The sequence below is a fragment of the Hyperolius riggenbachi genome, chromosome 12 (assembly GCF_040937935.1).
Source record: "Hyperolius riggenbachi isolate aHypRig1 chromosome 12, aHypRig1.pri, whole genome shotgun sequence".
NCBI lineage: Eukaryota > Metazoa > Chordata > Amphibia > Anura > Hyperoliidae > Hyperolius > Hyperolius riggenbachi.
This window is the reverse complement of record NC_090657.1, coordinates 30,631,561-30,649,325: the sequence shown is the minus strand read 5'-3', so window position 1 is coordinate 30,649,325 and position 17,765 is coordinate 30,631,561. Positions and strand designations below refer to the sequence as shown.

Here is a 17,765-nt window from a genome sequence, read left to right as displayed (position 1 = left end):
GTAAACAGGAAGTAGCATGAAGCTCTTAGAGATCGGAGACCTCCTGCACAATAGAGGTATGTGTTCAGCCTGCCGCCGCCTGCTGCCACTAATGATTGCAGGAGGGGGAGCGCTAAGAGGAGAGCCTGAGGTGAGGGAGGGGGCGAATGTCCCCCCTCCCCGCTGATCTGTCATACTCTCCTCTTATTTTGCTACTCCTCCTCCTGCCCCCCAAAAAGGCCCTAGGCGGGCCCAGGATTTTTTTTTTTTTTTTGCAGGGGGGCCCGGGGATTTCTAGTTACGCCCCTGATTCATTACAGCATAAGATTTTTTTTGCTTCATTGTCACTTTAAGAACAAAAAAAGGAATGAAAACACCACCCAACATCTGATTTCTATTGTACCCCGTCAATCAGAATAATCAATAAGCGTAAAAAGTTGGCTGTGGGTCTAAATGCATCTGCACAGCCTTGGGTCAGTATGTGGGACCCCACTTTAATTTTTGCCCAGAGTCCCATATTTTCTTGAACCGGCTCTAGGCAAGGTAGTATCAGAGGGTTTCAGTTTATTGGTCTCCTTGCAAACACAAAAAAAATGATGGGTTATACATATTTGGGGTATTAATTTAGAAGTTGTGGCTAAGGGACTATTCTTCTTTCACTACAGCTATTGAATTTCTGAAGGACAAAGAGCCTGGGACATTCATTATCCGAGATAGCACATCTTACCGAGGATCCTTTGGGCTGGCCATGAAAGTCCCTGGAATGCCCTCAAAAACAGGTTGGTCTGCTTTAACGAAGTGGTTTAAGCGAATCTCAAGTGGCATGTCGCATGATGATATTTTCAAAACAAGTTGCCGTTGAATTTTTATAAAAACTCTACATTTTAAAAAGCCAGCAGACAGCAGCAGACAATGGAAGTTGCTGGCTATATTTAGCCCTTTGTTTTGAAGGGACCACATCTAGGCACATGCCTAGTGTGGCTACTGACCACACTGAACATTGAACTGTCCTTTAAGTACTACAATTATAATTAATAGGTGGTGCAGCTAGACTAAATAAACACTATCATGTACCATAAAGTGACTGACTAGTCAATATATTAAGTAAACTAATTATTAAAGGGGAACTTCAGCCTCAACAAACTTACTGTAACTAAGTTACAATAGTTATGTTAATTAAAATAGATAGGTAATATCATCTCTTACCTACCCTGTTTTAAAAGAACAGGCAAATGTTTGTGATTTGGTTGAAAGGAGGTGACAGGGAGCATGAGACACAGTTCCAACTGTCCTGCTGTGTCCTGATAACCCCTTCCAGCTGCACGCGCTAGGCTTCAAATCTCAAATAAAAAAAAAATAATAATAAATTTGCGCCAAAACAGCGGAAGGAGAACAACAACATCAGAAATCCCATCATGCTTTGCACGGCATCAGGGGAATAATGCCTGGGCAGCTTTCTTTGATGGGGTGGAGCTTAGCTTCTATGCAGCTAAAAATGATGCTTGGGTAAGAAAAACAAAGTTCTGATGCTGTGAAACTGTGAAAGAAACACCAAGGGCTTGATTCAGAAAGTTAGCACATGAAGTGCCATTCGTGGACTTTTGTGTGCGCAAAGTGGCGTGATTCGCGCGATCGCGTACTTTTGCGCGCGCAAATTGCTGGCAATTTGCACGCGCAAAAGTCTGTGATCGCGCGAATCACGGCACTTTGCGCGCGCAAAAGTCCGCGGACGGCACTTCACGTACTAACTGTTTAGCACACCCGTGCTAAACAGTTAGCACGGCTTTGTGAATCAAGCCCCATGCCTTTTCAGTGCTGCTTAGTAGATTTTTAGTCTGGAGGTACACTTTAAAGGGGAACTGAAGAGAGAGGTATATGGAGGCTGCCATGTTTATTTCCTTTTAAGCAATACCAGTTGCCTGGCAGCCCTGCTGATCCTCTGCCTCTAATACTATTAGCCATAGCCCCTGAACAAGCATGCAGCAGATCAGCTGTTTCAGACTTTAAAGTCAGATCTGACAAGACTAGCTGCATGCTTGTTTCTGGTGTTATTCAGATACTATTGCAGAGAAATAGACCAGCAGGGCTGCCAGGCAACTGGTATTGATTACAAGGAAATAAATATGGCAGCCTCCGTATACCTCTTACTTCAGTTCCCCTTTAAGTAAATCTGTATCAAATGTGACACAGTGTCCACTAAAAGTAAGCATGAGTACATTACCATCCCCTCTACACTGGGAAACATGAGTACACAGGAAGCTCAGTGACATCCTTCTATTGTCACTACAACTTTCTATTTCTGCTGCTGAGTAGATTTTTAGTCTGGAGTAAATGACCGAAATGATCACATGAGTAAATGATCACATTTGTCGATACAACTGCTTTAGAACAAACTGTTACAGTGAACAAGATTGCTGAGTGTGTTTGTGTTAGGGTTAGGACCATTCGTAGTAGAAAGAGGCTTTGTCTTTTAAGTGGAAAGAGATGAGGGGTGACCTGTAATCGGAGGTAGAAGTATAAGATAACATTAGTCATTGGGAAACTTGAAAGATAAAACTTGAAATGAACCAATGCCAACCCTCCCTCATAGCAGCACATTGGATGACTCACAATGAGTCATGCCTTGCCTTGGCAAATAATTGACATTTTCAACAAATATTGACGGCAATCCGTTTGGCAGAATACCTGAAGTCCCACATAAGGCACTGCTTTTCATGCATTCAGTGGGACATTATTATATGTTAATGCATCATTCCTGGCAAAATAGTATTTTTGTATAGTGTGGTGCAGGGCCGGATTTACCATAAGGCACTGTAGGCACGTGCCTACAGGCGCCTGATGATGGAAAGGCAGCTCTCTCCCCTCCCTGAGCTCCTCCCTCCCACCTCCCCTATGCAAAGTCCTGAGCAGAGAATACATAAGAGGTTACTCAACCTGCTCTCGGCATTCTGTTGCCGAGATTTCCCTAGCTACTTAATACTGAGGTTCCTCTAGCTATCTAATGCTTGGCGGCACCTCTAGCTACTTAATATTGTGGGTATTTCTGGCTACCTAATACTAAGGGGCACCTGTAGCTATCTATGACGGGCTAGGGAAGTAAGGGAGAAGTGACAGTTTGGTCAGTCAGCACACTTGTGGTGCGGTTCGGCGGGGGTTTGTAGGTTCATGGAGGGCGGAGTCTAAGGTGCCAGGAGATCTGTGCCTATAGGCTCCTGTTAGGTAAATCCGGGCTTGGTGCGGTGTGTGCTCAGGATCTGGATTTTTGTTGCTGTTGACGCACATCTGAAATGATTAAGAAACAATTACCTCATTAGTGGAAAGCCTCTGGATCATACATGTCAAGCTGTGGTTGTAGGCTAAATCTGGGTTGTAGAGCCATCAAATTTGGACCTCAAGTGGCTTCCCCATTTGCATTATGTTTGGCCTGTCCCCACCAGGGAAGCTATACTGGAGGGGAATCCTTAGATCACCAGGGAAGTCATATGGGGGAGGTAGGGGGAAAACACTAGACACCAGGTAACGGTATAGGGGAGAGGAATCACTAGGCACCGTGGAACTGTGTAGGGGTGTGAGGGGGGACCACTAGTCACCAGGCAACTGATTAGGAGAGGGAGGGGGGCACTAGACACCAGGGAACTGTAGAGGGGAGGGAGGGGGGCTAATAGACACCAGGGAACCCTATAGGGGAGGCACTGGCCTCCAGGGAACTGTATAGGGGAGGGAGCCACTAGACACCAGGGAACTTTATAGGGGAGGGACACTAGGGAAATGTATAGGGGTGGGAGGAATACTAGCCACTAGAGAATACTATAGGGAATGGAGGAGGCATTAGACACCAGGGAAATTTCTTATCAGTGATGGTCACGTTGTAGTCACTTCCTGTCTGAGTCAGGACTGAGTCAGCCACTTACATACCTGATATTTAACTCTTCCAGGCATAGAAAGGAAAAAAAAGGAACACAGCATAGTTATCTGTGTGCTAGGCACTGTACATACCCATGTCTATCTCATCATGTCACATGTCACCTCGGTTGTCCTATAAAGGAAATAATAAAGACAGCTTCTGTATCTCTGTCTTTAGTTATTAAGTAATACCACACACACATATATATATATATCACTCAGTGGTCTCATAATGCAATATCTGCTGTCTCTACAGGTGACACGACTAATGAACTTGTCCGACATTTTCTAATTGAATCATCTGCAAAAGGAGTCCATCTGAAAGGTGCTGCAGAGGAGCCATATTTTGGTTAGTTCTCTATATGTGTGTACTGTGTGCTGCTCACCTGTATGTACTTCACACACCGGAGTATAATGAGTGGTAGTAATCATGCTATGCTTTTGTACTTTATTTTAGGGAGTTTATCTGCATTGGTTTACCAGCACACCATTACCCCATTATCTTTGCCGTGCAAGTTGCTCATCTCCAAAAAAGGTATGTATACAGGTGCATAGTAACAGGGGATGCCGAAGGATGGTCCATGTAAACATTTAAAGTTCATCTTCTGTCAAATGTAAAAATCAGACAGCAGGGTTAGTGCTGTGAGTACAGCACTGCCCTGGTTGTTGTGTAATGATATGCAGCCTGCAACTCTCTCCACCTATTGACTCCTGGCTCTTATGTTAGGTCTCATTTGAGTAAGCTTGTCCTGCCTTACTGTAGTTTATGGGATGTTTGACTGAGCTGGATCTAACCAGCACAAGTCTATTTCGAGCTACCAGCAGAAAACAAGGCAACCATTAGGGTTGCAAGTAGTATATCACGACTACGCTACAGAATTAACAATATATAGCAAGTGAGACAGGCAGGGCAGTGCTGTACCCACAGCACTAGTCTTGCTTTCCAACTTGTACTTTTAACAACAAATGGACTTTAAACACTTATGCTCAATCAACATGCATATCCAGCTGTTATGGTTCCTTGTGGAGTGCATGAAAAAAGGACGATGTGAAAAAAGGGCCCGACTTGATAACGAAATGGCGCCGGTTATTAATGAAATCTGCTAACGATAAACATCATTGTCAAGCTTGGTTAATGATAAATACCGTTGTAAATCCAGACGAGAAATAATAGCGAAAAGATATTAACGTTAAATATCTTTACGTGATTCAACAATACAGCTTAAACCAATCCTACCCTCACACAGAACCCTCCCCTGGTGGTGCCTAAAACTAACCGCTCCCCCGGTGGTGCCTAACCCTAACTCCCCCGGTGGTGCCTAACCCTAACTACCCCCTGGTGGTTCCTAACCCTAGCCTCCCCGGTGGTGCCTAACCCTAACCACCCCCTCTGGTGTTGCCTAACTCTAACCACTCCCTCTGCAGAAACACCCTTTTACACATAAAAATGATAATACCTTTGAAAACGTAAAATCTGTACATACAAAAGAAATAATATGACAAAAACTATAACGTTGCAAGCTTCTGAAACGATAACATACTTCAAAAACTATAATGTTCTAATGTTGTTAACGATATTTATCACGGCGCCCTTTTTTCTGTTTTTTTCGCCATATTAACAATAATTGCATTAAAGTCTATGGCGACGCCCTTTTTGTCCACCTTCAGCCGGCCCCCTTTTTTCCTGCTACCTCCTTGTGGATAAAAACTGTCAGTCATACACCAGTACAGTCAGACAGTGGGTGGTTCTTTCAGGTTTGAACATTTAACTCCTAAAGTAGGAAGAGTCAGGGAACTCTGTATTAGCCACACCCTGCTGTGGAGACTTCAAGAGCTATAGGGCCTGATCCAATTCACTTTTTTCTCCTATTTTTTCTCCTAGGAGAAATTTCACATCTTATCAATAAAAGGCCTTAAGCAAGAAAGTACTTTTTTTTCAACTCCTTTTTTGGTACTATTTCAAATGCAGAGTTTTGAAAAGTTATTTAAACAGAAGATGAAAAACTATCTCCTAGGAGAAAACTTAGGAGAAAAAGTGTATAGACTTTTCCTTCAGAGAGGTCATTTTGTGTCCACCTCCTTATAGTTTGAACAGGAAAATACTGAGCCAAACAGGCAGTGAGACCTGCTGTTAACTCTAACTGCTTATTAAAAGATGGTTTATTTTGATCTTTGCTCGTTGCTGTGCTTTAAAGGGACTCCGAGCACCTCTCATGGGCATGCCTTTAAGACAGACAACTTCCAACAAAGTCGTGCTATGATCCCTCCGGAGGAGCCTCTTGCAATGGCCATGCGTGTCACTTCCTCTTCCTGCTTCATTCAGTGATGCACTTCTCTAACAGAGAAGACAGGGGTGACCCGGAAGTTATAACATAGCCAAGATGGCAGCCTTGATTGCTAAATTGAACTCAAACGAAAACTAGTTGGTTGCAGTACTGGTCGGAGTCTCTAGGCATACCCATGAGAGGTGCTCGGAGTCCCTTTAAATATCAGCCACTAGCTCTGGGGACTTGCTTTCGCTCAATGTTAGAGATACTAAAGCTGCAAAGGAGGATGCTTAAAGGTGTTGCTATTAGTGATGCGCTATTCTTTGCTTTTCGTAAATAACGTATAACTAGAAACAAACGCACTACCCTTCAATATCACAATATACAGGGCCAGTTCTAGACTTTTTGCTGCCTGAGGCAAACTTGTGAGGATGCGCCTCTCTCAGTTTGGAATGATTGCACAGCACCCGACAATTTACTCTGCTTCATTTAATGTTCTCACGTGACATGCTGCAGCTCCACACAATAGCACACTGGCTGGCTGTGAGTCTGTGACAAACAAACTGCTCACCCTCAGCCAGTCAGCCATCCTCCATTCCTCCTCAGTCAGGATAACAGTGCCACCTCCTCCCTTCTGCTGTGCAAGTCTAATGTAAAAGTACTGCTCTCTACGATTGAATAAAGAGCTATATTACATTTTGGTGGCGCAAACCCATCCTCACTTTTTGCATTATTTACCCCAAAAGACACTGTGGTAGGAGTCGAGGCACACCACTTCCTTCATTGGTGCTCCTTGCCTTACCTTTTGTACGTGCAAGTCTAAGACTCCTCACACAGCACAACCAGCTGCTTTTCACCAATGATGACCTCTTCACCTCACTCTCCTCTCGCTTCTCCTTCTGCTCTGACTGCTTGCTGTTACAAAAATGCTGCCTCTGTAATCTCTGCGCTTGATGCTAGTGTTTCACATTGCTTCATGAGAGAACCTGCCCTGATTGTATACTAGTGTCTTGAGTATTTATGGGAGAAAGTGACAGTATCCCCTTCTCATTGTCCCAGCTCAGAGTGATGGAGACAGCAGCCCAGAATCTCCTCCAGATGTGACATCTGACCTTAAAACATCAGCCGGTAAGAGAATATGTAGTAACTATCGCGAAAATTTACACAACAATGTAGATTTCTCTTGGAATAAAATGCACTACGTATTACCTTTTTACTTTCACGGCTACAGTAGGTAATTCATAAAAATCTGACGAGTTTTGGACTGGTCTATCTCCTCATGCAGGGTTCTTAGGTATTTCAAAAGCACTTACTGAATGGCAATTGTTGTTCAGTCCATCTGCCAAAACAGTGTGCAGATGAGTATAGATCCTTTCCAGGGAGTGCTTTTATGAAGAATTAAGGATATAGTGAGAACCCCCCATGAGCAGATGGGCTAGTCCAAAATCTGTCAGATCTGTTAGATTCTTAATACCTACTGTAAGTGGCAGCAACACAGGGATAAATTATTTTATAGTTTATTTTACTCTGGGAGAAATGTTCATTTTATGTGTATGTATTTCACATTTTATTTTTTTACCACAGTGGTCCTTTAAACCCAAAGTCTTGGGTGTTAAAGTGAACCAGAGATGAAGAACCCTCATGTATTTTACCATATAGATCAGTGGGAACATTAGAGAAAACACCTACCATGCTTTCTGTGTCATTCTGCACTGCACAGCTTGTTTCTTATCAGCCCTAATAAAATCCTCGACTGAGCATTCAGTCTGGCTTTGCTATGATGACTCTATAATGATTCCTGAGCAGAGCCAGCAGGGGGCAGGCTTGGACTTGAAAAGACATGAGAGAATGCAGGCTCAGCTATAATGATTCCTGAGCAAAGCCAGACTGAATGCTCAGTCGGGGAATTTATCAGGGCTGATTAGAAGCAGGCTGAGCAGTGCAGAATGAAACAGAAAGCAAGGTAGGTGTTTTCTCTAATGTTCCCACTGATCTATATGGTAAAATACATGAGAGTGCTTCGTCTCTGGTTCCCTTTAAACATCTGAATACTGATTTTGGCCCATCTATGACTATGTATTAGAGTGAGTGTACAGTATATGCACTTCTGAGCATTGCTTATGTCGTTTCATTCCAGCATGCAATGTCATGTACCTGAACTCTGTAAGGACCGAGACCTTGACCGGCTCCGGGGCCATCCAGAAAGCGGTGGCAGTCACCTTTGAGCAGGCTGACCTGCTTGTGCCCACCATTGTAAACTTCAAAGCCACAGAACAGGGAGTCACCCTGACCGATGTCCAGCGCAAGTAAGTAAACCATGCTGGAGTGATGTGGCTGTAATATATACACTTCTCTTCCCTCTGATTGCCCAGAGATTGACCTGTTTTTTACACATACTGTGTTTTCTTCCCCTCAGGGTTTTCTTCAGACGCCACTATCCTGTGTCCACCCTCAGCTTCTGCAGTGTGGATCCGGAACTCAGAAAGTGAGTGTTGTACCACCATCTGTAGGATGTCATGTGAAAGCCTAATATCTTGTCGCTAAATGTTCAACGCCAATTTTGCTTGCAGTCTACTTGATCAGCTTTAGCAGCACAGGATAAGCTCAATTCAGTAGTGGCGCATAGAGCCTTCTCTTCCGAAGCAGTTGAACCTGTTTAAATGGGTGCCCGCAAAGTGCCCACTTTTTATAGTTGCAGTTTGCATAGCAGGCAGGCGGCCAATACTTTAACGGGCGCCCTTTTGCGTCGTAACGCCAGGGGTAAAGGTTAGTAGCTCACCAGAGGGAATATGGTTAGTTGCCCACCAGAGGAGGACTTAAGCATAGCTCCCAACTGTCCCTTTTTCAGAGTGACAGTCCCTCTTTGGGAATGGAACTAAATTTCCCTGTCTTTCTTTCTTCCTCATTTGTCCCTCTTTCAGGATTTCAGGACTCATATACAGATCTATGTAAATATATGTATTTTTCTACTGAAAAATGTGTTACTAGTCTCTAAGGTTTAATGTTAGGTGTGTGTGTAGGGGGGAGTGTATGGTTAGTTGGGGGTGGGGGGTTAAGATAGGTGGGTGGATAGGGTTAGGCATTGGTGGGGGGGGTAGTTAGGGTTAGGCATTGGTGGGGTGTAGTTAGGGTTAGGCAACAGCAGGGGTGGTGGTTAGTCATAGGTAGAGGAAGGGTTCTGTGTGGGAATAAGGGTAGCATAGCTCCCAACTGTCCCTCTTTTGGAGGGACAGTCCCTCTTTGGGAGCCCTGTCCCTCTGTCCCTCTTTCCTTCTCACCACCAGGGAAAGCAAAAAGAATCCGGGCACCATCAGCTGCAATCACCACGCTTTATTTCATCCCCACAAAAGAACAGATAGAGGTGTAGAGGGCTGATCTGACAGCCGTTTCGCAAGCAAACAAGCAAGCGTGTTTGCTTGCGAAACGGCTGTCAGATCAGCCCTCTACACCTGTATCTGTTCTTTTGTGGGGATGAAATAAAGCGTGGTTATTGCAGCTGATGGTGCCCGGATTCTTTTTGCTTTCCCTGGTGGTATGTTGAATCCTATTGTCCGGAGACACATCTTACTAACCACCAACCCCCACCTGTTTGCCATCAGCAACTAGTGCCGATTCTGTTTACTCTTTCTACCCTCTTTCCTTCTCATTTGTCCCTCCTTCAGGACTTTGTCCCTCTTTCTATGTAAATATATATATATTTCTATACTAAAAAAATATGTTTGATTGACTCTAAACTTTGTTCCCATCCTTTAAATTGATATATTACTCATTTTAAAACGTTAATATGAAGGAAAATGACCCAGAATAGAAAGGACCAGTGTGGTTTGAATTATAAAACAACATATTTTTCTTAGGAAATCTTTATGGTATGCATAACTAGGGCGGTGATGGGGGTGTGATCAGGGGTGTGCCAGGAGCGTGGCTTGAGTGTCCCTCTTTCTCATCTCAAAAAGTTGGGAGGTATGAGGTTAGGTTTAGCTGTAGTAAAATATCAGTATCATTGATCAATATTTTACTGTTGTAATTTGCATTTCATCATAGTAAAATATCTGCAAATCGAACAATATTTTCTAGCCGATATTTTTTGCACTCACATTTCTGGGTGCCCTTTTTGCATGTATGTGTATAAATGAGATATCAGAATGCAATAATAATAAAGGAATATATATATTAATATCAATAATTGCACTGGAAAGTACGCAGCAAGGGTCCGGCGTACGCAGCAATAGAAGAGGCAGTGTTACACAATGTAGAATCGGTTTGTTGTTGTTGCTAACAGACAAGCAGCAGTATGACTATGGCGTTAGCATATTGCGGTTGTAATGTGAGGATCTAGTTGGGACTTGGTTAGGGTGGAGTTCAGAGACCCACCCCATTACACAAAGTGATTCGCCGCAGGGAAAGTATGTGAACGCAGTCTGAGTAATGACACCTCCAGTCTGAAAGCAGTCTAGGGATCTTCAGGGCTATGCACAGGAGGCAGCTGCTTACGCTGCTCTGCTAGAAATTACGTCAGCAACATGCTATCATTAGGTCATCAGCAGCATCACATGGGGACAGCTGCCAAACATTCTGTCGCTAAGGAAATGATCCTGGCATGCTCAGCTATTCAGAAACGAAGCTTTGTAGCAGCCTGTTAAAGTAGATCTGACATTTATGCATAACAGAGGCAGCACTCTGCTGGATTATAGCTATTTCATACAATGAATCTTTGCTTACCACTGGATCTAGGAACTGGCTTAAAGGGGAACTTCAGCCTAAACAAACATACTGTCATTAAGTTACATTAGTTATGTTAATTAGAATAGATAGGTAATATAATTTTTTTACCCCCCCTGTTTTAAAAAAACAGGCAAATGATTGTGATTCATGGGGGCTGCCATCTTTGTCATGGGGGCAGCCATCTTTTTGGTTGAAAGGAGGTGACAGGGAGCATAAGACACAGTTCCAACTGTCCTGTGTCCTGATCACCCCTCCCAGCTGCACGCGCTAGGTTTCAAATGTCAAATTCAAAATGTAAAAAAAAATAAAATTGCACCAAAACAGCAGAACAACAACATCAGAAATCCCATCATGCTTTGCACAGCATCAGTTGAAAAATGCCCGGGCAGTTTTCTTCTGTGCAGCTAAAAATGAGGCTTGTATCAGAGAAACAAAGTTCTGATGCTGTGAAACTGTTAAAGAAACACCAAGCCTTTTTAGTGCTGCTGAGTCGATTTTTAGTCTGGAGACAGGGAGATTTAAAAAAAAAATTATACATACCTGGGGCATCCTCCAGCCCCCACCAGGCTGATCGCTCCCTCAACGTCCTCCTCCGCCATCTGGATCCTCCACAATTCGGCCCCAAAAGTCCTCCAGTCTGCGCATGCACGGCCCGGCCCCTCCCATCACAAGAACGCTCTCAGCGACGGGAGTGCAAAGAGGGAGTCCGTGCAACTGGATTGCGCCTTCACGGACTGGTGTGGACTGAAGGACTTTTGAGGCCGAACTGCGGACACTCCAAGCGGCACAGGAGGACGGTGAGGGAGCGATCAGCCTGGAGGGGGTTGGAGGAAGCCCCAGGCATGTATTTTTTTCTTATGTCTCAGGTACACTTTAACTGTGTATGGCCTAGTATATACATTACATCTTCAACACAAAACAGTATCATTGAGCCTGTGATTACTTTATTGACAGAGATATTTAATAAAGACGAGGCAATCGTTTCAAACATGTCAAACTCTGGCCCACAAGAGCCATCAAATTTAGCCCTCAAGTGGTTTCCTCAGTTTGCATTATGTTCGACCAACTCTAGACCACCAGAGAAGCTATATTGGGGGTGAAGCCCTGGAACACCAGGGAAACCATAAGGGGTAGGGAGGGGGAAAGCACTAGACACCAGGGAACTGTATAGATGAGAGGGGGGTCACTAGACACCAGGGATCGGTTTGGGAGTTTTAGGGGGACACTAGACACCAGAGAACTGTATAGGGGAGGGAGGGGGGCCACTAGACACCAAGGAACTGTATACAGAAGAGAGGGGGTCACTAGACACTAGGGATCGGTTTGGGAGTTTGAGGGGGGCACTAGACCCCAGGGAACTGTATTGGGGAGACAGGAGGTCACTAGACACCTGGGAAGTGGGAACTGTATAGGGAAGGGAGGGGATGTGCTATTGCTGCAAAGTGACAGAAACATATATGCATAAAACTGTTTCCTTTAAATCGATGAAAGGCAGAAACTCATGTCTTTGCCTACAGTCATAGTCCGCATTGATATAGCTGTGGATGCTTTTTTTTTTTCTTTCTATTCTCATATACAGCACTGTTTGATAAAATGTGGCTAATGAATTAATCATGCTGTAATTATTATAACTGTCCAGTAGAGGGAGATGTTTGCTGCACAATACTTATACTTGAATATTTTGTTTTTCAGGTGGCAGAAACATTGCAAATCCTCCAGGTAAGTCACAATGCAAACGTTAAAACTTTGTTTTAACACTAGCTAGATAATAATCAATTGCCAACAACGTTTAAGGTCTTATCTTATAAAATGGCACCATCCTAACCCTCTTTTGAGCAACTTTAAACTATATATATACAAGAGAAACAACGGGGGCAGAGCAATGACCACAACATCTAAGGAGCTCTAATGGAAGTCAATTGACACTGCACTGCCGCTGCTATAGGCATGACTCAATAAACACAAATTAATTAATGTAACAAATGTAAGACCTTAAACACATTGACTACAGAGACTGCTTTCATTCATTTAGTTTTACACTGCATAAAAGATGAAACAATTGGTCTTGCAAATATTACAGTGAGGTTGAATAAGCAGCATAAAATACAGCCTTATCAATCCCTGCCATGTACTGATGAGGACCAAAAGTCCTAAACAGGCTTCTACATGTGGGTTTGATATGACTGTGTAAAACTTAAAGCTATAGGCTTGCTATACACCAGCGGTTCTGGATGCTTGCTTGGCGTACCAAGGGCGAAAAGGGATAATTTGCATATTCAGTAGTAGTGCATTGTGGGTAAGCACAAATTTTCGCTTATTGCTGAATTATTGCAGATTTCCTTCTGTTTTAGGAAGGCAAATACACCAAACATTATAGGCACTGGCTACCAAAAATCACTTAAATTACAAAAATATTTCCAGTCTCTACATCAACCCCCATTTCATTAAAGGACACCCAAGATATATGTACTATATGTTTTAAAGCAGTAGGATTAGCCATACTATGCCAAGGGAAAAAACACACATATATAAGTAGATACATACTTGATCTACTTATATAACACATGTATTGTACTGTCCACGTTTTGATTTCAGTGAATTTTATATAGGAAATGAAGAGAATTCTGTTCCTGGTGGGAATCATGTATTTTGCCCACAGTTTAGGCTAAATCCTGATGTCATTTCTGCCCTTTACTTTTTTCTTTTCTCCTCCAATCGCTGAGTCACCTCAGCCTTGCTTGTAAACACAAGTGAGCAGGGGTTCGTGTTTCAGATAAGCAGCTGGCAAGGAAATAAATGGAAGAGGAGGAATATATTATAGATAAAAAGAACCCCCAGCATGTAACTGTTTGGCACTGACTACTAAAGGGCCAATGCTCCTTATGATAACTCCAAATCATAACAGCAGAAAAAGTTTTGAAAGTTTTGAATGCAGGATTAGCATCTTTATCACTTAATACACTCAGACCAGTTGCTGTTGAAATTAGATTTTTATGGTGACAATCCCGCTTTAATCTTTTAGCAACCAATTTATTTAGAGGCTTGCAAGTGCTCCGGGCCAATTTATTTTAGCCCAATTTTTTATTTCTTATTTGTTACATGTCCCAGCTTCTAATTAGTACTGCTGTGTATTTATGGCCTCTTGTTGCTAGGGGGCAGTGTGAGACAATAACAGAGCACTGCTTTCAGTTTCTATATTTTCTGCTAGTAAAGAGAGATCAAAGCATTCTAAGAATTTACAGCACAACGAGTTCTGCCAATTGAGGTCAAAAGCAGAGCACTTATCTCAAACAAGATATCTCTATTGAAGCTGTTAATGGGTTAAAATGTCATTATCACCTGAAAAAGTTCTATTATTCTTCATACTCCCTCTGAATTCGGCAGAGGGTTGCAGGTACACATCATTAGGCCTCCCCAACAAAGCTTTGATGGGGCCCTTCTATCTGCCCCCCTACCAGGGCTCATAATATGTGAGGTCACTATTACCCCCCTTGGGCCACCACCATTGCACCCTCTCCTCACCCATCACAAGTGCAGCCACCGTAACACCATTTCTCCACCATTGCAACTACCACATTGACCGTGTCCTGCAAGTATGTAGCCACTGTCCTCAAAAAATGTCGTAAATATGTATTAAAGCGGGAATTGTCACCATACAAATCAAATTTCAACAGCAACTAGTCTGAGTGTATTAAGTGATAAAGATGCTAATCCTGCATTCAAAACTTTTTCTGCTGTAGGAGCACTGGCCCTTTAGTAGTCAGTGCCAAACAGTTGCATGCTGGGGGTTCTTTTTATCTATAATATATTCCTCCTCTTCCATTTATTTCCCTGCCTAGCTGTTTATCTGAAACATGATCCTCTGCTCACTTGTGTTTACAAGCAAGGCTGAGGCGACTCAGCGATTGGAGGAGAAAAGAAAAAAAAGTAAAGGGCAGAAATGACATCAGGATTTAGCCTAAACTGTGGGCAAAAGACATGGCCCCCACCAGGAAGAGAATTTTGTTCATTTACTATATAACATTCACTGAAATCAAAACGTGGACAGTACAATACATGTGTTATGTAAGTAGCTCAAGTATTTATCTACTTATATTTGTGTTTTTTTCCCTGGCATAGTATGGCTAATCCTACTGCTTAAAGATCAATACATTGTATATGCCTTTAAAATGAATAGTCCTGAGAAATGACCCTCTTTTCTTTCTGTTTGATTTTAGGATATTTGGTTTCGTGGCAAAGAATCCCACTGATCCAGCAAACAACGTGTGCCACGTGTTTGCTGAATATGATGCCATTCAGCCTGCCTCCTCTCTTATTAGCCGCTTGGCAAGCCTTATACAAATGCAAGAAAGGGTGTAATTCCAGATCTCTCCACTAGAGGCATTGCTTTGTACAGCTATCTCACTCATACAGATAAACAGCGCCTCAAGTTCCATTTTGTTTCTGGAGTGGGGCGTGAAATGCCAGCATCATAGCATTTCTTCTGGAGGCGGAAGCTACTGGATGAACAAATACCAGTAAAGAAATAACAGATCCAAATCAAAGTTACAAAGGACCAAACAAATGTGGGAGGTACACAGGAACATGACTATCCAACTGGTGTCCATAAATATATTCGTCAGAGGAAGACATGGTGGATGAACCACCAGACTGCTGATCTTATTACAGGCAAAGGAACATTGTAAATGCATTTTCCAGGATAATGAAAGGACTCTAGTCCCTGACCTTCTGAGGATGTTGTTGAATAGGTGGGCTGCAGAACCACATTTTACCTACAAGTGGCACTGTAGAGCTAAATTCACCATATTCAACCAGGAAGAGAGCAGCAAAGCTGCAGATGCAATTAAAAGTAATAACAGAAAAAAAAAAAAAAAAAAAAGTAGATGATGAAAACAGATCATAATTTATTTTTATGAATATTCCGCTTACAAGAAATAGTCATAAACTTACAGCCGTAGGGCGTAGTCCAGCTTAAAATGGTGCTGAAAGCTGACAGTATCACTAATACACTGCAACAGTCGCTGAATACAGTCATTGTTATTTAAGTAAATTATTATTATTATGGGCAGTAATTAGAAAAATGCCTGGAAACAAGTCTGACTACCCTGGAGATGGGCCAAATCTAACTGCCTGTTCAATGAGTTTTGATCAGGGATGGATTAAAACGGATCCGAGAGGAAAAACTAACTAGAACAAGTAACTTGTCTATATATCTTATCTAAAGTTTAGATAGTTTACACAGCAAATCTAGCTGCATACAGCTTCAACAGTTTATGATGATGTAGGTATTCCTGTGATATAATGAGAGCGGCCATGTTCTGTTTGTCATCATTACACAGGTAATCTGCAACTGCATCTCCACCCCTCAGCCTGTGAAAAATTCACTTCCCCCTCCCCTCTGCCTCTGAAATTTCTGGCTAGTGACCTCCTCCTCCCCCTGCCCAGACTGAGCTCCCATAAGCCCTTGCTACATGGGTCTGAGTGCCTTGGCGTTTTGGAGAAGCTATGGGCGAAGCTTGTTTAGTTTATAGGGAATTAGAGTATTAAAATAAAACAAAAAAAGTATTTGGCTTGAGGAATGCCCTATAAACTAAATGTAAGGAACACAATTATGCAATGTATAAAAGTTCATCTCGGATCCACTTTAACATGTAATGGGGCCCCAGGCAAGGTAGTAGATTGTTAGTAAGCTGAAGTGGAGAGAGGTCAGAGAAGGTGGATGGTACCCCCCTCCCCCCCATTGACTTTCACTAGGCCCCAGGAACCTGTCTAGGTTGCCTTGTGTATAATCCTGCTCTGCCTCTCCTGCTTGTCAGTTAGTTGCTGCATTGTGAGATCTATGCCCACAATAGGGAGTATTTCAAGTTATCGTAATATGTTAAATAGGAAATATTGGATAACGTCCCTTCTCAACACTTCTTAAAGGCAATAATTCAGGTAAATATCAATTTTGTGATAAAACTACTATAGCCGTAGATTAAAGCTGTGCAAGTCTTTTTACAATAAAATGTTTTTGAAAATTATACTTTGCAGCCAGTGAAGAAATTCCAAAACTGGCAGGAGGCTTAAATTGCACTTCTTTGTCACTATGGCTACACTACTCACATGTACTCATAACTCGAAGGAGCCATAGTTACTCGTTTTCCACAGCTGCACTAATCTATTGACTTACAGCAAATTCTGACATTTCCATTGGCCTGTGTTGAAAATACTGAGGAATGACTGCATTTTATATGCGAGTATAACCAACCAAAGTTAGTTCTTGGGGCCCCCCCCCCCCAGCACTCTATACAGAACAATTGATATGGCGCACCAAAACCTGCCAATGACAACTACAGTGTCAGAGGTGCAAGAAGAGGATGGGGGACAGTTTGTAAATGATTACCACTATTCAAAGCATCTATAGAAGTGATTATTACCAGCACAGGACCAATAGAGAGCTAATACTGTGGTTGTGTGGAGGGTCCCTCTGGCCCACGGGCCCCGGTGCGGTCGCAACCTCTGCACCCCCTATTGCTATGCCACTGATTCTTGCAATATAGAGGTAGAACTGAATGAAACATTGTTTTTTTTAAACAAAAGTGTAAATTCTGTTTTATACATGTCTGTGGTATAAATAATTACAACTACATTCACCATAAACAAGGAAGCATTGGAAGCTTTACACTACAGGACAGTTCAGAAGCAAAGCTAAGTGGCACTGCTACTAATCTTTTGTTTTGTATTTGTATATTATGGGGAAGGGTTAGCAGCTAGGTCTGGATTTTATTGCTGCTTATGTCTTCATTATGGCAATATCTTCTGCCTTTCTGATGGGTGATAGGTAATCACAAAGACAATAGGTGAGAGAAGCTGCCCACAACCGAAACACAAAGAGCAAACTAAAAAAAATAA

At 42.7% G+C, this 17,765-nt stretch overlaps 1 protein-coding gene across 2 annotated transcripts in view; it reads left to right on the top strand.

Annotated features, from left to right (window-relative positions):
• The window catches only part of TNS4 (tensin 4), a 39,214-nt gene extending 21,773 nt beyond the window's left edge, over positions 1-17,441 (top strand). For both annotated transcript variants that reach the window (XM_068264618.1, XM_068264617.1), the window contains exons 6-13: positions 645-758; positions 4,139-4,231; positions 4,340-4,417; positions 7,209-7,277; positions 8,287-8,455; positions 8,566-8,634; positions 12,564-12,590; positions 15,089-17,441. In XM_068264618.1, the coding sequence (XP_068120719.1) occupies positions 645-758; positions 4,139-4,231; positions 4,340-4,417; positions 7,209-7,277; positions 8,287-8,455; positions 8,566-8,634; positions 12,564-12,590; positions 15,089-15,230 (761 nt within the window). In that variant the 3' untranslated portion in view covers positions 15,231-17,441. The remainder of the gene's footprint in view (positions 1-644; positions 759-4,138; positions 4,232-4,339; positions 4,418-7,208; positions 7,278-8,286; positions 8,456-8,565; positions 8,635-12,563; positions 12,591-15,088) is intronic.
• Positions 17,442-17,765: the final 324 nt, after the last annotated feature.